Raw genomic sequence first — 19904 nt, 5'->3', positions numbered from 1 at the left:
CAGAAGAGTTATAAAGTGCTGGAGTGCTAATTATAGTGTCATGTGCCAGTGCTTAAAGTGCAAGATTGAATTGAATTGCACGATGCCCAATAAAGTGCAGGATTAAAATGAATTGCACTGCAACTGCGTCAGAAAATGCTCCTGTGGTTGTGATTGTTGGTCTCTGCATAAACTGAAGCTAAACTGCTTCGATAGGTCGACACTGTATGAAGTGATATCAAACACTAGCAGGAATAGAATAAGCATATAAGATTAATAATGACAGACTGACAGGGCATAAATTACACAAAAACCTACTGTAATATAGCCTACAGTATTTATTTATTTATTTTTAAATATGTTTATTGATAAAAATATAAAATGAGAGAAAAAATAAGTAGAGGAGAAAGAGAAAAAAGGAAGAAGAAGAAGAAGAAGAAGAAAGTAAAGAACACAGCACATCAAGCATTACAACGATATTTCATGGTCATAAAATGAGTATCTACTATAGACAGAATATAAGAGCAGAAAAAAGTAAAATAAATAGGTTGACATATACAAGATCATACTACAGTGTGGGCTCACATTTTTAAGGTAATTCAGTGCTGGGTCCCATGTTTTATCAAACGTAGAATCTCAGTCTCTCCAGATGTAAAGTGTTTGACAATCCTCCCAACCAGAAGTTATAATAGGCACAGAGTCCGTTTTCCACACTCGTAAAATCAGCTTTTCAGCAGTAATATACAGTATTTATTGGAATTGCATTGTGTACAACAATATATATGTGATATGTCTGTGACCATATTTTAATTCATATGTAACTATGGCATAAGCTTGTTTCAGCACCTTCCTGTTTATCCTCCATTCGAGGATAGAAAAAGTTGTAGATAGTTGAATCATGTTGTGTGTATGTGATGCTTTCAACTAGTAATCCACTTTGTCATTAGGACATTGATATTTCAGAGATGTGTTGCAAAGAAATGGCAAGAAATGAGGGGCTACTTAGGACCGTGAAGTTTCTCAGTCTGAACAAAGTCAAGCTGCCAAGGCCACAGGACGCCCAGATTCCTCTTTGATGGTATTAACAGCATGTCATTGTGTTGTGTCCTCATCCCAGCCTAATTTTGTGCTAAAGAGCTGTCTGGCCCAAGTCATGTGTGGCTTCCTGCTGTCAGGCCTTTGTGCCCCCCCACCCCGACCCCCAGGGTCCCCCTTCTGCTGCTGGTACTGGACCATCTGGAGTCCCCATGCTCTGACCGCAGGACAGGCCAAGGAGAGGGAGGCAGTGAGGATGAGGAGGGGGACACAGACTATATAATATAATATAATATAATATAATATAATATAATGTAATGTAATGTAATGTAATGTAATGTAATGTAATGTAATGTAATATAATATAATATAATATAATATAATATAATATAATATAATATAATATAATGTAATGTAATGTAATGTAATATAATATAATATAATATAATATATATAATATAATATAATATAATGTAATGTAATGTAATATAATATAATATAATATAATATAATATATATAATATAATATAATGTAATGTAATGTAATGTAATGTAATGTAATATAATATAATATAATATAATATAATGTAATGTAATGTAATGTAATGTAATGTAATGTAATGTAATGTAATATAATATAATATAATATAATATAATATAATATAATATAATATAGCTCAGTCATTTAACAGAATGTAACACAGGTTTTTACAGTGTGGTGCAGCATCCACTCCTGGATTAAACCTGAGCACATGCCTCATTTAGTTGTGGCTATTTTTGCTGAATGAAGTGCTTTACTCTCACTCTGTCAGAGATTATAAGGGAGGGACTCGGCCATGCAGAGTGCACAGTGCTCTTTGATAACAGCGGGGGCGATGTTTGAACAGTACGACCTCTCCTGGCACGCAGGAGGACAGATGGAGGCTCTGGGGTCAGCCAGAGTCACAGCTAAATAAAGGAATTCAGCCAGCGCAGAGCAGATTCTGCACTGGGGACTGAACGCACCTTAATATCACAGCGAAATAAGATGACAATGATGTTACAAAAACATTTAGGGCATCTATGAGCTCATTGAAAACCACTGCAAAAAAGACATTTTATAGTTCAAGCTTATGTCTATACTGTATGTTTTGAAAAAGATGAAGCAAACTGTCCATGAAAAATGTATTGTGCTAAAGGAAACCTCACGATGCACACACTGTCTTCTTATTCCTTCTGGTAAAAATCTTGTAAATTTGCATCACAATAATATATTTGATGCGTAAAGAGACTTTGTTTTTGTTTGCTAAAGTTGCTGTTAACTTGTGTTGTGTTACAGATAGGCTATAATAAAACATAGTCCTAATAATGCTGATGAAGCAGAGTGAAAAACCTCATCTTGTCAGGGTTTAATCTTAAAACATGTTCCTCAGATTACAGACAGGCAGGATCAACTTTACTCAATTTATAACCAAAGTCTAAAAATAATTCTATTATTCTGTTTCCAACATAGCGACAATACAGGCCCAGGTGTTGATCCCGTCGACCCCTTCTATCAAACGCAGTTTTCTTTTCAGCCAGTAGATGGCAGCACATTTCTACTCTCTAAACTTGCCACTGACCATAGTGACGTAGTGACAGTGAATAAAATACACTGTTTAAATTAAATTTAGTCACTAATCCACATTATTACAAACTTGACTCATGTATTTATGGCTGACTTGGAGCTGCTCCTGGATCAGTTACGTCTTGGCTTTATGTTCCAGGGTTTTATTATTCTGGACAAACTTTTATTTCATGTGATATTATTATAAAATGTATGGTTACATTTGCTTCTTCCTCTGTTTTTTTTCTTTTTCTTTTCTTTTTTTAAATGTTATTTTCACTAGCATGTAGTCTCAAGATAAGCAAACTACTTGTAGGACTAGTTGAGTTTAACTTTAAATGAGCCAAATCAATGAATAGACAGTGCAATGAATGGAAAATGTGGTTTGCTCCAAATGATTGCTTTTTAAAATATATATGTTATTATTATTAATAATAATAAACCGTAGTGTACAGTGCGCTGTGCTATAAAGTGTTCCTGTACGGCTGTTCACGTCTGGAGCAAAGCGACCGCGGAAGTAGCAGGAGTGAGTCCTCTCGCTCCACCTCGACGCTCTTGGGCGTTAAACCGACTCGTCGGTCGACATTTTCGGCACAGCATCATCAGCGCTGACGTGGGAACTACGTGAGCGAAGGCACAGGCCGTCCACGCACTGTCATTAGTGACGAGTCAGACTACGTAAAACTTCGGTAAGTCACCGAAAAGCTGTCGCATTTTTTTCTGGTCAGCGCCGCTTGGGCGCAGTTGAAGTTGAAGGGCGAAATGTGCAAAAACAATAAAATAAAAAGAAGAAGCACGTGTGTGTGCGCTGCGGAGCTTTGCACCATAAAAGTTCGGGCAGATGAATAAAGCCCCGAGCGACATGGAGTTAAAAAAAAAAAAAAAAGGTGTAGGACTCAGTCGGCTCAGCTGGCAGCGTTTCCTCCTGTCGGAGTTCACAACAGCTGCGTCAAGTCACACGGACTGAGCTGCAATACATATCGGAAGTGCTTTGAAAATAAAATATGTCTTCAAAATAAAATATTGAGAAATTGTCTCACATATCGGAAAAAACAAAACAACACTTCTTCTAAAATGTGCAGTTGACTTATTCCTAATAAAGATATGTGTGTTTGAAAATGAAACAGCGTGAGGAAGCTGCTGCTGCACAGCTTCATTTTCAGTTTGTTTTCAGAGGAAAGGAAGTGAGGTGTTGCCTTCATGTGGTTTTTTGTGCAACTTGATTTAAGTGAAGTGCATGTATCCTGCTTTATGTTACAGATCTACATAAAAAAGAGGTTGAAACTGTCTTTTTTCACGTTGGGATTTGTATAGGAAGAGAAACAGAAACTATTTTTGCTTTGACAGTTGTGAAACAGACTGGTGCTTCTAGGAACTGAGCTGTGGTTGTAGCAGTGGAGGGGTTTCTGAAGTTCTTGAGTCATGCTTTATTTCTTTTAATGTGTCTGATTTCATATTTAGTTACAGAGATCACTTTCTAATCAGGTGTTTCACTCTGCAGGCAACATTAAAGTGAGATACTGTATGTGTAACATACCTGAATCAAACAAATCTGTGCGAGTGCATGAGAGCCCCTGGAGTAATTATAAAAAGAAAACAGGAAATATTTGAACCACTATCTACTTTCTGGATGGCGGCTGTGAGATTGTGATTCACAGCCTTTAAACTAACCCAAATCTGAACTCTCTTTTTTAGTTTTGTGCTGTGATCGCTCGTCTTTACGAAGAATTAAGACTCATTAATGACACTGAGGTGTGAAACCATCTTAAACCAGCGTGAGAAATGGATGTTATGTAAAAGCTGCAAACGGAGATCATCAGACAGATCTGTGTGACTCACACGGCAGAACTGGCAACTAAAATAAAACACTGTTTAGGAACCGAAAAGGTGATTTTTACTTTATAACATTCTGGGTTTTTTTTGTTTTTTTAAAAACTTTTTTTAAACCTTCATGCAACGATGAAATTCTGCATTAAATCTGATATTGTTGGCGGCTCAGAAAACAAGAAGAAAATCCAGGTTTATTGCAGATATTAAAAGTTTATGATTCAATATCCTGTTTATCAAAAAAGGAAAATGTGCGTTTGATTTGTCCTTTTCTTGTGATCTCTGATGATTTTATGTGAAGAAGGAATCAGTCGGCCTCTGTCTCTCTGTCCAGGTGAGGGTTACCATGGATACGTCGGTGTCGTCTCAGCTCGACAGCAGCTTGAATGAGTCGGTGACGGATGGAGAGGAGAACCACAGCGAAACCAGTCCATCTCCTCAGGTACACACACACACACACACACACACACACACACACACACACACACACACACACACACACCACACCACAGCCACCAGGAATCAGTGTCTTCTGCTACTAATCTGGATGTTTGTTCCCGTGTCTTCTGCATATTATTATCTGCTAATCTGGATGTTTGTTCCCAGGTGTCTTCTGCATATTATTATCTGCTAATCTGGATGTTTGTTCCCAGGTGTCTTCTGCATATTATTATCTGCTAATCTGGATGTTTGTTCCCAGGTGTCTGCAGCGGACGAGTCCCCCGGTGTGACTGTGGTCCAGCTGTCTGACGGTCAGACTGTGCAGCTGCAGGGGGTCATCCAGGCCCCTCAGACCTCCGTCATACAGTCGCCACAGGTCCAGACCGTCCAGGTGAGGCCACACACTGGTTGCCGTGGTAGCCTACTGTTTTTTTAATTTATAGAAATGTTTTACATTTTAGTACAGAAACTGAAAAAGGCAAAACAAAAGACTGACACCAAACAATGAACAAATAACCATATTTGAGGTCCAGGGATGAACTGTTTATTATTGTCTCAGGTGTTGTCTGTTGTCTTTTTACTGTCTTGATGTTTTATCTTTTGTACAATCCCACTGTGCTTCTTAGATTTCTGGGGTCTTTCTTTGTTTCTTTATGTTTCTTGTCCTTTTTAACCAAGCAAAATCCCTTGAAAATACCAAACATTATACATACAATAATCATACACAGTCTCTCTCATTGGCTAAATGAGCATGCCATATTTGCTGTCGTTTTTTTTTTACCCAAATCTTATTGGAGTCATATTGAATAGGTAATTTGCTCTTGGACATGTCATTATTTTACAATATTGCCAAAAGTATCTATGGTGGGGCCATTTTTCTGTATCTGTGTTTCCAGTATTTTGTGATGGCCTTTTCAAGACCCTCAAAAAGATAAATATCGGTTTTACCTGATCCGTCCGGCGTGTTTCCAAGATAAAGAGTTGTGTGAGAGTGATACACTGATATTGAAATACAGAACCTTTTAAAAAGATTTTTTCCACTTCCTGCCAGAAAAACAGGAGCCCTGGTACTGTAATGAACTGTAATAAGCCCCAGCCGTCTGGATGGGTACTGTACCATCCAGGCTCAGTGGCCTGGGTCTGAATCCAGCCCTTGGCCCTTTGCCTCATCTCTCCCCAGGTTTCCTTTCTGTCTCACGCTGTATGACGCCAAAAATATAACATAAAGATTGGAGAGGTACTCAAAAGATTAAATGTCAGTACTAAATTTGGACCTTGAGTTATATTTAAAAAAGGTTGACATCAGCTCTTAGGTCTGTCCAAATCCAGTCCATGCCAAGTCTCCAATCTGTGTGAGCAAGTCCCCAAGTCATTTAAGAAAAGTGCAGGTTCAGCTCAAACTCCCAGTTAAAGGTTATTATGTATATATATACACAAGTCAAAAGTCCCAGCCCCGTTCCTCAGACTTCTACTCCTTCACCTTTCCGCCGACATGGTGAAGTCACTCAACGCGCGTTGCCAGAGCTACATTGACACCCACCAGACTGGAGTGTGGCTTTTCCACAGACGTCGGTGAAGACTGTGATCGTCAGAGAGGGAGAGAGACGGTAGCTGGATTGACACATCGCGCTCCAATTGACTACAACGTGACATTGTACGTGATTGGATGGTGTTTTTATAGGCTTGTTCGTTCCCTGGGCAAGTGATTTTTTTTTTCATTTTGGTGAAAAAGCCTCTATTTACTCAGTTACAATCGGGTGTTAAGAGGATTTCTAGAAGATTAGTCAGAAATGATCCAGAATAAGATCTCCAACCCAACCTTTAAAGTCCAAAATAACTGTGAGAACAAGTTTCAAGTCTGGTCTGGAGTCTCTTGGGGTTGATTCGTGTCTTTAGTCTTTAGTCAGAGAAAGTCCTGAGCAACAGTGAAAGTCCTCAGCCTCAGCTCTCAGGTGTTCACCCAAAACCAAAATGGAGCGATAAAACTCATCTGGCTGTGTCGAATCAGTCACAGGTGGTGATGTCAGAACGGTGTGTTAGTCAATGAGGATTTAGCGGTGGACCACAGTGGTCTAATGCAGTGCACCTCTTAATAGGATTGATGTGAGCAGCAGGCTGAGCTTTAAGCTCATCAGTCTAACCTTCACGCTCAGGAGATGTCGTTGTTGTGTCTGCACAGGACGACTACTCCCCAACCAGCTATTTACACACCGGTGTCTACATCTACTACTACAGCTGTGTGATGCTGGACACCGTCATAACACGACTAACTAATTAACTAACTAATGCACAGATGTACCTGAACAGAAAAAAAAAATCAAAAGATGTGGTTATGACTTATCAGATGTCGCTCCCATGTGCAGCTCGAGTTGCAAAGCAGAGGCTACGTATGTTCGTCATTTCATGAAAAGTGTCGCTCAGGACAGAGATGATATCTGCATAGAGAGACAGAGCAGATGTAGCTGCAGATGTAGCTGCAGCAAACATGTGCTACTCACTTCTTATCACACAGTTTCATCATTGACAGGTTCATCTTCATTGTGGTTGTGGCAGAAACTCTACTATTAGAATTGCATTGGTAGAGAAGCAGATACTGCGTGGTACTGATTCCTACTGCACAGTTCTGATTGATACAGATCAAAGAGATTCAAGATGAGAAGAGATCTAATAATGAAGCCTTTTTTAAGAAAATATATAAACCTCTGTTTTCAGATCAAAAGCCGAACAAGCACAGACCAAATCTCTGCTCTTGCAATTCTCAATAAGTGTGGACACACCTTTGTTTAACCTGGCATAAAACAGACCATCTCCTCAGACGGAGCCAAAAGCTGCTTTTGTGATAACACACAGAAGCTTTGTACAAACAAGTGTGAGTCATAATAGCTCAGAGGTTGATGACACAAAAGCAGGTCAGATTTCTGTTTGTCATTACCAACAGTATAATCTGGATGAAGCACATTACAGCTTTTTATTCATTCTTCAAAATAATCATCTATGTCTCACATTCACAAATAATTACAGTGTACAGACCAAGAGATTAAAGATCCTATCTTGTATTTAGTGAGATTCCCTGTTTAAAAATAAAAAAATAAAGAAAAATATATATAAAAGGTCTTTGTTCTATATTGATAGTGGGAGTATCATCATTCTCCAAGTCCAGCCCACTGACCACCAGACCCACTGTCCAACCTTTGCAGATTGTTTTTCTTTACATTGAGTTGGATTTTAATACTTATATTTCTTGTTTGTTTGTTTTTTTAAACTTCCTGTGTTTTATCTGATGTGGATATTTATTGGATAAAGATCTATTTGTGGCTTAAAGAACCAAAAAACTATCTGAGTGTAGTTTTCCATGACCTCTCTCAGCTTCTCCCCGGAGCTCTACAGCAGTTTTCAACAGGTCGGTGTCGGCCAATCAGAAGAGAGAAGGCTCTGAGCCCTCTCCTCAGATTGTAGGGAAAACACTCAGAGAAACCGAATCCAGTCCAAAACAAGTGGCGGACGGTGGATCTAGGGGGGCGGGGCTTGGTGACTGCTCTGTTGTGACATCACAAAGTAACAGAAGTAGCAACTGTTCTTTTTTAAAGCTCAGTTTCTGAATACAGGCTGTGTGCATTTCTCTGTGGACTGAGGCTTTGTGACTTTTACAGTACTAAAAGTGTCAGAAAAGACATGCACACATATTATATCACTTTATACAACATGGGACCTTTAAAGATCTTATTAAATACCGCTCTGTTTTCTTCAGATTGCTTCTGTTGCAGAGTTGGAGGAGGACGAGAGTCAGAAGAGACGGGAGATTCTCTCCAGACGTCCGTCTTATCGGTGAGTGGATCAGCAGCGTCGGTGTGGACTAATAGATTCAGACGTGTGTGTGTGGAGTGTTTTTTTTTATTATTTTTTTTAATTATCTTCTCCCAACAGGAAAATCCTCAATGAGCTCTCATCAGATTCACCAGCAGTTGCTAAAATTGACGAGGAGAAGGCAGAGGAGGAGGTGGCGGTGTCGAGCGTGGCCTCAGCATCCGTACCGACGTCCATATACCAGACCAGCTCAGGACAATACAGTCAGTACACACACACACACACGCAGACAGGGACAGGGATGTTTGTCTCACTCTGTAGCTCACCAGATAGAGTAGAGAGTAATAACTTATGTTACACAATCAGGTCATCGCCTCCACGCGCTTCCTGTCAATAGATAATTTCCTGTAAAGAGTTTAAAAGTGAAACAACAGTGAGTTCCACAAATTCTTCTGTGTCTTGTAAAATAACAGGAATCGAATTGAAAGTTTCCACTGTTTGGTTTTCAACACAGCAGCGCATTAGATTTAACTTGAATGAACTAAACTTCATTTTGGTTTTGACTTAACAATTATCTTAAACGCTACGGCACCAAAACATTTTGTTCTAATCAGGCACAAGAAGAAAAAGATCTGCACCAAGGTTTTTCTGCCTTCATGAAACCTCATTTTCTCGTGGTTAATGTCTCACATCGCCATGAATACAAGTGAATAGTAAATGGACCTTGAGATTATTGATCAACGACCATGTTTTTCATTTAGAGTAAAGTAAAACTGTCCTTCAGCTTTCACTGGGAAGAAAGAACCTCGCTGGAACATTTTATACTCTCCATTTAGTGAAACTGCAGCTTACATGTAGGTTAGGCTATAACTCTGTACTTTTTTTTTTTTTTTTTTTTTGTAATTCAAGTTTTTATTTCTTTTATCTCTGGTGTATGACAGTAGAACATTTTACATTTTCAGACATCTTATGCACGTTACATGAGGTGTCAGTGGCATAGCAAACAAACATAGGAATACCACATCAACGATGTAAATGATATAAATGATGTGATGATGTAATGATGTATAGGGGACATATTGATGCATTCACATAGCTGGAAAACATAAATATACAACAGGTGGATACATACATGTTGGATACACTCAGGAAGAGGTGTTCAAGCTGTAGGATCATCAGTCATAGTGATGTGAGTCCAAAACAAGTCCCAGACTGGTGCCTTGACCTTATTCCTGTTATTCATCTTGTCGAGCATAACTTCATATGAAGCTGTTTTAACCATAATGTTTATCCACTCTTTTAGTTCAGGGGCTTTCGGTGTTTTCCACAGTTTAAGTATTGCCCTGGCAGCCGTTGTAGTCCCTGCCATGATTACAGAGAACTCTCCACTTGATATGTTTACTATTTGGCTTCTGTCTCCTAATAGACATAACCTGGGAGATAACGGTATGTCACTTCCCAGACATTTGCTCAAATTGTCCAAGAAGGCTGAATGACAGGACACTCCCTGATACAATGTAACAGAGTACCTATGTCTTTCTGGCATTTCCAACACAAGTTATTGTTCATTATGCCGGCTCTGTTTAGTCTTTGTGGAGTCCAGGAGTACCTATGTGTTATTTTGTATTGTGTAAATTTCCCTTTAGCTTCCCTAATGAATTTCCCGTTGTTAGATATGATTCTCATCCATCAGACATCCCAGGTCCCTCTCCCATATCGTTTTCAGGCTCTGACAGCCATCGCTGAGCAGTTGGTTTGTCGTTCTATAAAACATAGAGGCTCGGCGCTGCTCCACAGGCAGCGTGAAATAGTCTGTAACTCTGTACTTTGATACCACACAGTTGCCATCGCTCAGGGGAGGGCCATCCAGCTGAGCAGCCCCGGGGTGGAGGGCCTGCAGGTGGTGGCCAGCTCCCCCCCCCCGCAGCCCGGAGCCACCATCCTGCAGTGTGCAGCGCAGCCCGGAGACGCTCCGCAGCAGTTCTACATCCAGGGAGGACAGATGCTCGTCCAAGGTACCGTCTGTTGGTGGTGGGCTGCAACTGATGCTGGGCAGGAATCTCACATGTTTGAGATGTGAGATAAAACACATCATTTCCTCTCAGATATCAGCGAAAGTGCTGAACATAGCTTAAAGCAGAAGTATGTTACAGTAATATGGAATAATACAGGTGTCATTTGTGTCAGCCCCCGATTAATTAATTAATTAATTAATTAAAGTAATAACACTGTCAATAAAGCACAGACCAGACTTCAGAGTAAACAATTCAATTCATTGTAAAATTTTCCTGAACTGTCTTAAAATCTAATGGACAGACAGACAGACAGACAGACAAGGGTGAAAACATAATAATAATCCTCAATGAAATTATGGGATGCAGGCTTTGATAGATTATGAAATGTTGTAAATGAAAATGTGCAGTGCTCATCCGCAGTTGACGTAGTTTGTCCTGAGGCCAGTTCATTCTCAAAAGAGCTGGAAAAAAATTCAGAATTGAAACCCCAAAAAAAAAAAAAAAAGAATGGTGAAGGGATTTAATATGACAAAGTACCTAGATTAAAGGTAGTACATGAAACGTTTCACACTGTGTAAGAACAGAATACAGGACTGATAATCTCACATACTGTCACATACCAGGACATTTACTGTCCACCACATGAGCCCATCAGGTCTCTAGCCACTAACAGGTCTGGTTGGTGTTATCTCGGTTGCACAGTCACACGCAGCTTCTGTACTTTTAGATTGTCTAGATAAGTATCACGCTTAAATACCTTTCACTACATAGTAGTAGTAGTAGTAGTATGTAGCGGGAACAAAATACAACAAAATGCTTGAATTGAACTAGTTCCTACAAACATGTGACCAAAGTGAAGTCAAAGCTGTGGCCTTTGAAAAAACAACGGCATCTCTTAAATTCTTGCACAAAATGCTTGAAAGGTTTGTGCTCTCTCTGTGTTCGGGAGTGTTGTGGAAATTCTTTGCGGTTTGTCGTTGGTGAATAATGAAATAGAGACTTCTTCTGCCGGCCAACACGTTTTTATTTCCTTGCAAGAGAAGGTCGGTCCTCATCCGAACGGTGATGGTAAAGGAAATGGAAATGGATCATGTGGAGACCTAAACATTTCTACCTGAGGAACGCCCCCTCAGGTATATAAATGTTTCACATCCCTTTGTCTGCTGCAGGCATCGGCACCGGGCATCCTGCAGGGTTTTGTATCTAGATGCAAAGTTAAGAGGTCAGGACATCACACTTTAAAACACAAAAGGGACCAGATTTCTTGGTGGAAAAGCAGCGTGTAGGGACATCTCAAGTGGTTGAAATACACAAAGATTAAAATGACCATTCCAGGAGTCAGAAAGCAGAGCTGTGTGAACATGGTCTGGACTCTGCAGAGACAGAATAACTGCACTGAAAACCTTGTAAGAGGCTCCGGTGTCACTGGACACAAACACAGTCAGACCTCAGCTCTGGTGTTGAGCTGCTGCAGCATCAATAAAACATCAGCTTCAGGCTCCGTCGGTGAGATACTTCCTCTCCTGGAGTTTATCTCTTCCCTCTGACACTGTCCAATCTTCAAAGTACGACAGAGATTGAGTCTGTGGATTCACTGATAGAGAGAGTGAAGATAAGAGAGACGACATCCTCGGTGCCTCAGATCAGCTTCTCTGTCTTCAGTGTGTCTCCACGTTGGGTTTCTGCAGGTTGAACTCACCTGGTTGCAGCTGCAGAGATAACAGGATAAGAACAGAAACCCTCCTCAGGTGTTCACCACTGGATCCTACAGCAGATCCACCAGCAAAGCTTCTCTCTGCTTCTCTTCTCTTCTCTTCTTGCTCCTGGTATGTAGTCGATCAGCTGTGAACGGGCCTGTCTACACCTGCACTTTGCCCTCACGCTGTAAACACATCTCATCTCGGTGACGGGAGGGAGCGGGGAAACATCCGAGCCGAGTGGAAGTTCATGCACCTGAGAGATCGCGAACACGAGGCCGTGAAGTTTTTAAAGAAACAGTCACACTTAAGTTTTTAAAGGGAGGCCCTGGATTTCAGAGTTTTTGAGAAGCAAGTAAACGCACCAAATCACAATTAGTGATGAGTAGTTTTATAGAGAAAATCAAGGACAAACTTCTGAGCTAATTCGTGAAAATAAGCGTCAAAGACGGGACAAGACGGTTAAAAGCAGGTTTCATGAGAGTGACACTGAAACTGTTCAGATCATTGAACATATATTTCTCACAGCTTGATAATCCAGTCACTGTTTTCATGTTTTCATTGTTGGATGAATGAAAAAAGATGAAAAAGTTCAACCTCCTCCTTGACATTTAGGTGTGTTAGGTGTTGTTTCATTTAACACTTACTGACATGTGTTGTGAAATGTTTCCTCAGCTGGAGTTGATGTTTGACTCATCACAATAGTAATACGTTATTATTATTATTGTTATTATGAGTAATGATGACAATAATAATAATGACTTATTACCAGAGAGTTCTGATGTTCTGGGATGTTCTATATTATTCTACTTTATTGCCTCTAAGGACTTTGCTATAATAACAGTAACAACTTATATTACTGTTACTATGAGTCAAACACCAACTTCAGCTGACGTTATTATGAACAACGTCAAACTAACCCCTGGAGAACAATTCTGTGTTCTTCAGAGCATCTAATGGCTTTTCTTTTTAAATCAGATTGGATTCCCACTTATTCCACTTTTCTTTTTTTCTTTTTTTGATTGGTTACTGGAAATAGGAAATGTGTCACTTCCCGTGTGCTATAATTTTTTTATTTTTTTATTTTATCCCCCCCCCCCCATCTGGTAGCTCATTTAATATTTTGATGTTTTCACAGGTTTGGTTAAATCACAGTCATGTGGGTAGAGTTCAGTGATGTGAGCAGCAGTGGGCATGTTCTTGTTACCACATTAAACCAGTCATGTAAAAGCTCATTTGTCCTCGTTCCCTCTGTTGGGACGACAGAGGGACCGAGGACGCTCTTTTCAAGACACAAACACACACACACACACACACACACACACACACACACACACACACACACACACACACACACACACATACAAAATAGGTCCAATCAGGGTGCTCAACAGTTTGCACGGCAGCCACTCGGGACACAATATCCTCTTGTTTGTTGAGCGTCTCTCTAGTTGCGTCACTGGTGCTAAAAATACAACGACTGACCTCCCCCTCCCTCCCTCCCTCCCTCCTTCTCCCCCTCCCTCTCTCCCTCCCTCCCTGCCTGCTCGCTCGCCCGGCTCACATTGTGTTTCTCTGCACTTCAGCGACGGATCGGCGGGAGGAGGAGGGGAGGAGGAGGGGAGGAGGAGGAACTCTTAATCCAGGGTGTTTTACTGACTTCAGCGGGCAGGAGTGATGTCATTGTGATGTCAATGCCTGTAATTGTAATCAGGCTGCAAAGTTGGTGAGTGACCACTGTGATGCAGAGAGAGCAGGAGAGAGGGAACAGGCAGAAGGAGAGAAACAGATAGAGAGAAACAGATAGAGAGACAGAGCGGAGAGAGGAGTGTGTGTTTTCCGTGTGGAGGTGTCCTGCTGCCGTTGTGCTGGATTATTGGAAACGAGAGATGGCTGTAACTGGGGATGAGACTGAGTCAGGTAGAGTTTCTCTCACACATATTTGTCTATGTTATAATAATAATAATAATAATAATAATAATAATAATAATAATAATAATAATAATAATGTGTTGTGTTATAATCTGCATCTGACAGGTCTGGGCATGTGTAGTAAGTGTACTAAGTGTGTTGTCAGCTTTTTTTGTGCTGTCAGGATTGATACAGTTCCTGCACCTGCAGACAAACTCAGAGAGTAACAGAGTCATTTTTACAACTGTGCAGGGAAATGTTTTATTCCTCCGACTGTTCAGAGCAAATATTTATTTACTTTTCCTGCCAAGTAACAGCTACTGATGTAACCGGGGGGTTCGTTTGACTTTACGTCTACTTCACGCGCCGTGAAGTTGAGCAGGAAACATGCCACAGATCAGACGCCTGTCCTGTCCTTCCTAGTTCAGTGTGAGGGAAAACAAAACAAAACAAAACACTATGACACTTCACGGTCGAGTTGTAGGAAAAAACAAACAAACAAACAACAACAGAAAGAAAGAAAAAGAAAAAAGAAGCGGTTGGTTAGTTTGCTGAACTCTGTTCCTGTCAGTCTGAATCCTGCTGTTACTCTCTCTGCTCTCTGACCTACTGCCGTGGTTGTCAGGCAGAAAGACAGGGAGGGGAGGGGGGGGGAGGGGAGGGTAAGAAGCAAAGGGGCGGGGTGGCAGTAGGGGGGGCGGGGGGGTAAGATAGTCGTCTGTTTGACGTCACTCCAGTTTCCTGGAAGAGAAGCCAGGCAGGGAAGAGAGAATGCAAAACGGGCGAGTGAAGACGCACACGCTGACGTCAGCACAGCAAGTCACTGTGTTATCACAATGAGAGAGAAAATCAGACGTACTGGTGTGTGTGTGTGTCTGTGTGTGTGTTTACACCTGCTGTGTATGTTGTGCGTGTGTGTGGTGGTGGTGGTGGGGGGGGGGGGGGGGGGGGGGGTGTGAAACGCGTAAACTTCTCAGGAACAAAGTGAGAAGGAGAAATTGAAATGGCAGGCAGAGTCATCGATTAGATGAGTCAACTCAGAAACCACAAACAGCCTCAAAGAGCTGCTTGTTGCTGATTTTCTAGAACTGAAATCACCTTTTACTGACAAATACAACACACACACACACACACACACACACACACACACACACACACACACACACACACACACACACACCAGGGTTTGTGTTATGGTTAAACAAGGCAAGTAGCCTACTGTGAGGAAAAACATGTTTAATATTATGTTAATAATAAGACATGAGTGTGAATTAACAGAACTAAATGTCAACCACAGTGCAGTTTATATTTTAACATGTTTTTAAAACTAGTCTTAAAACCCATTTTTACTCCTTGGCTTTCAATCAACTATTCTACTGTGTATTTACTGTTTTATTTATTTTATTTTATTGTTTTACATCTCTATGTACAGCACTTTGTTCTCAGCTAAGGTTGTTTTTAAAGTGCTATATAAATAAAGTTGAGTTGAGTAGAGTAAAAGTTCCCATATTTAAACTTGTCCTGTGCTATATTTGAAGTTTTGATCCACAGAAAGTTATATTTTTAGTTTTGAGAACCGAAAATTCATGCGTTTATCCGTGGATCTAGTAACAACAGGTTGGTGTCGGCCAATCAGAAGAGTGGAGGCTCTGCTCCTCTCCTCTGATTGGCTGATTGACAGACAGAATTTGGTTTCTCCTGATTGTTTTACCTTAAATTTGCTTTCTAAGAAGATTCTGGGTCCTGGTGGGCGGGGCTTATGGTCATAGCTGTGTGGGCGGGGACTGTTTCGTTGTGACATCACAATGTAACAGAACGCCTGACGACTTGTTTAAAGGCTCCGTTTTTTGCTAGCACTTCTAATAATTTCACCATATTAATATAGAACCTAGACCTGCTTTATAATCCACAGAACACATGGTTATCTATCTGTATCTTTATCTTTAAGTGATGACTGAATTAACCCTAAGTACCTTATTTAGATTAGACTTTGGGCTTTATGTTGCACTGCACAGTTACACATGTGTGTGCTCGTCACTGATGCCAAGCAGGTGTTGAAATGCTGAAAGAAAAATGTACATCAGTGTCCAACCTGCTGCAAACTCTCTCTCTGGAGCTCCAACAACAACACAGACCTCCAGTTGCTGCAGTTACAGCCACTTGACACGAATCACAGAGCATAAATTACTCATTCGTATTTACAAATTAAACAGTTGAAGAGACGAAGTTACTTATTTGTGAGTACATTTGATTAATTCAAGATTACGAGGCTGCACCGAGTTCATAAAGAAGCGGTTTTGTCTGTGTTGTGGCCATAAAAGGAACTGCAGCATAAGTCACATCTTCTTGACGCTTGTTTATCAGTCCACACAATGGAAAAGCATCATTTCCTCAGTAGACACAAACAGGTCAGCATGTAATGAGAGGAAATTGTAATAATTCGCTGTCCGATGAGTGCACATTCCTCTTCACTGCTGCTGGTGCTGGAAAAAGCAGAATAAGTGTAATACGGCTACTTTAACCAGCTGTGTGAGTGTGTATGAAATAGTCGTCAGTCTGCACCACTGCATTGTGGTGACTGCACATTAAATGTCACAAATGGAACAACAGTGACCAAATATATATTAAAAAATAACAATGTAAAGCTCCCTGAGTGCGTGTTGACGGGTCATGGAAGTGGAAATTCACCTTTTAGACAGGAAGGGGGGGATGAGTGTTGTTGGCTGAAGCTGCTGCGTTGTCTAACATCCTCTGATGAAATACAAGCAGGTTCTCTTTAAAGGGTAAATGTCAGCAAACTGACCGAGTGACGTTAATAAAACGTTGCAAAGATCAGTCATCGTTTCCTTCCACCGACGATACGTCATTACAAAAGAGGAACATAGGAAGCAGACATTAACACAACTCGGAGGTCTAACCCTTTTTTCTTTTTTTTGCCCATCTCTTCTTCCCCTCCCTCCCTCCCTCCCTCCCTCCCTGCCTCCTCCTGTAGCTGCCACTGGAGACATCCCTGCCTACCAGCTGCGCTCGCCCAACTCGGGCCTGGCTCAGAGCATCGTCATGGCAGCGTCCCCGGGCGCCATGCAGAACCCCCCGCCGCCGCACGCCGAAGAGATCACCCGCAAGAGGGAGGTCCGACTCATGAAGAACAGGTAGGAGCCGGTGTCAGGAGGAAAACGTGGTGATACAGCTGCGGGGGGGCAAAGGTCGGGACACGGTGTAACTATTCCCTGAGATAAAACAAACCTTAAATCAGATATATAATATATATATGAATACAAGTATGATCCTAATGACTTCCTAACTCATGCACTGAAATGAAAAGGTTCAGCCACGGCTCTATGGAGCTGGTAACTCTGACAGAGGCGTGATAAGTCTGGAGGTTGATGTTGGGTCACTAGTGGTGCAAAGGTCAAGGCTGCAGCACAACACAACACAACACAGCACACTGCGTCTGTACATGACATGTGCAAATGCTGCAGCAGGTAAATGAATGTACACAACCGGTCAAAAGAAGTTTAGACACACCTTCTGATTCAATGGACTTTCTTTTTTATTTTTTTGTCATTCAGATTTTTTTTTGTTTTAACATATCTTTACAGACATTTCAAATGTTACAGATATGGCATAAACAAATTAATAGTATGTTTAATTAAGAAAGTAAAAAGGAGAAACACATAGATAGGACGAAGAAAAAAAAAAAATATATATATATATATAACATTGATAAAAATAAAGATAAAACACTCATCTTACAACTTAAAGGCAGCCCCCGGCCCTGGCACCCCTCATGCTTCATACACATTGAAAGCATACAGAAATACAATTACATGCAATATATCTATCCTTCCATACATGCCTTGCGTTACACCTCAATGGTCTTTCTTTATTTTTATTACTTTCTACATTGTAGATTCAAACTTATGACATGAAAACTATGAAGTAACACATGTAGTAAACACAAAAGTGTTAATTAAAACAAAAATGTCATCTGTCACCTAAACCTACCTACCTCATGAAGCTGATGACAAAAACAAAAGCGCGCAAAACGCTGTCATCAAATGAAAAGGTGGCAACTTGGAAAAATATAAAATATAAAACATATTCTGCTTTATTTGCTATATAACTCTCCATATGTGTTCTTTTATAGTTTGAATCTGCAAAGACAGTAGCTATAAAGTTACAAAAACAAAGAAAAACCAATAAATGAGAAGGTGTGTCCAAACTTTTGCCCGGTAGTGTATGTGTGGAGTTGGTTTGACAGCATTAAAACATCTGCTGCCTTGAGGTTGTGCCACAGCTCATACTTTGTCTTGAGCCTCAATTACATTTTCATCAAGAGACTCAAACATGTTTCCCTCTCCTTTCCTCTCCAGGGAAGCTGCTCGTGAGTGCCGCAGGAAAAAGAAGGAGTACGTCAAGTGTCTGGAAAACCGCGTGGCCGTGTTGGAAAACCAAAACAAGACGCTGATTGAAGAGCTGAAAGCACTGAAGGACATTTACTGCCACAAAGCCGAGTAGCGGTGGCCGTTTGTGGTCACAGGGCTGAAGACAGCGCCGTTTTTTACAGCTGAAAGATGAAAAAGAAAAGAAAAAAACAGAATAGACTCTGGAACAAAAACTGCTTTGACCGTCTTTGTTTCTCTGCTCACTCAGGCCTGGTTTACGCCAAACTCAAGAATTCAAGAAGCGTCCCGGGGGAATTCGAAGTAGCTTGAGCTTGCCAGTTTCGCTCTTGTTCTTATCTTGTGCCCTTTTTTGCATGTTGAAGACTCAAGTGTCGTACGCACTATGCTTGCTGTTACTGCTGCGCGTGGTGCGAAGCCAGCCAATGAGAGCCAGCTGAAGAGAAGAGGAACAGGAAGAGGAAATACAGGTGCTTCCTGAAAATGCACCGCTCAAGGACAGAGATTACGAAAGAAAAAAAGAAGAGAAAACCCTCAGTGGGTCAGCCAGGACTCGCTACCAGCAGCAAAGTTTGTCTGAGGTCAGATGAAGTGCACAAAAAAAAACGAAACAAAACACACAAAAAAAGCTCCACAGATCAGATCCACCACCAGCTGCACCCAGGCAACTCTTACCGTGTTTACCTGATCATGTCCTTTGTGTGATTTACGCTTCTGTTCTTAGTCTTTTAATGCATTCCTTCATCATACGAAAACACACGTAAGGAGAATCTCCGAGCGTCGTGTCGGTGAAGTGAGTTCCTGCATTTCATCCACTCTGTTTATACTCTTTATTAGGTCAAAAAGGTTTTATTGTTGATTTCTTTTTTCTTTTTTTTTTAAGAATTACCAGTGAAGTAAAATATAGAAATCTTTGTATGTTTGGCTGTTAATTCTCAGAACATCACATAAATATCTTTCAAGCCAATGTTGAGGGGCATTGTATGAGTCAAAACCTCATTTCTCATCACTGAAGTGAGTTGACGGCAGTTTTTAACGACAGAACACAACTGTTTATGAAAAGCACAGAGTATCAAAGTGTCAGTGTGGATATTATTATTAATATAATTATTATTTTTAGAATTTATATTCTATGACATTTATCTGAAGAGTTTCACCCCACAGGTTGATATATCCAATAAAGCAGATGTTACCTACTAACTTT

General features: G+C 40.7%; 1 protein-coding gene and 1 long non-coding RNA gene across 2 annotated transcripts; both read left to right on the top strand.

Moving 5' to 3' along the window:
- Positions 1-3156: 3156 nt before the first annotated feature.
- Positions 3157-19231, top strand: crema (cAMP responsive element modulator a). Its single transcript, XM_085803930.1, has 8 exons — positions 3157-3288; positions 4761-4868; positions 5127-5258; positions 8616-8692; positions 8792-8934; positions 10513-10686; positions 17287-17446; positions 18671-19231. Exons 2-8 carry the CDS (start codon positions 4773-4775, stop codon positions 18813-18815), a joined length of 927 nt encoding a protein of 308 aa, XP_085660056.1. The 5' UTR covers positions 3157-3288; positions 4761-4772; the 3' UTR covers positions 18816-19231.
- On the top strand, positions 15542-17115 carry LOC146970077 (uncharacterized). The gene is made up of 2 exons (XR_015037997.1): positions 15542-15831; positions 15862-17115. It is a non-coding gene; the product is annotated as an uncharacterized LOC146970077 (long non-coding RNA).
- Positions 19232-19904: the final 673 nt, after the last annotated feature.

Source organism: Trachurus japonicus, chromosome 17 (genome assembly GCF_045865225.1).
Source record: "Trachurus japonicus isolate A0001 chromosome 17, Traja_1.0".
Lineage (NCBI taxonomy): Eukaryota > Metazoa > Chordata > Actinopteri > Carangiformes > Carangidae > Trachurus > Trachurus japonicus.
The sequence above is the reverse complement of the archived record's forward strand: the minus strand, read 5'-3'. Positions and strand labels throughout refer to the sequence as shown.

What these genes read in the sequence shown, in the direction of transcription:
- crema (XM_085803930.1), top strand. Translation starts at nt 4,773, where the DNA reads ATGGATACGTCGGTGTCGTCTCAGCTCGACAGCAGCTTGAATGAGTCG. An exon ending in TCCAGACGTCCGTCTTATCG is followed by an intron (nt 8,693 to 8,791) that starts GTGAGTGGATCA and finishes TTCTCCCAACAG; the next exon opens with GAAAATCCTCAATGAGCTCT. An exon ending in GTCCGACTCATGAAGAACAG is followed by an intron (nt 17,447 to 18,670) that starts GTAGGAGCCGGT and finishes TTTCCTCTCCAG; the next exon opens with GGAAGCTGCTCGTGAGTGCC.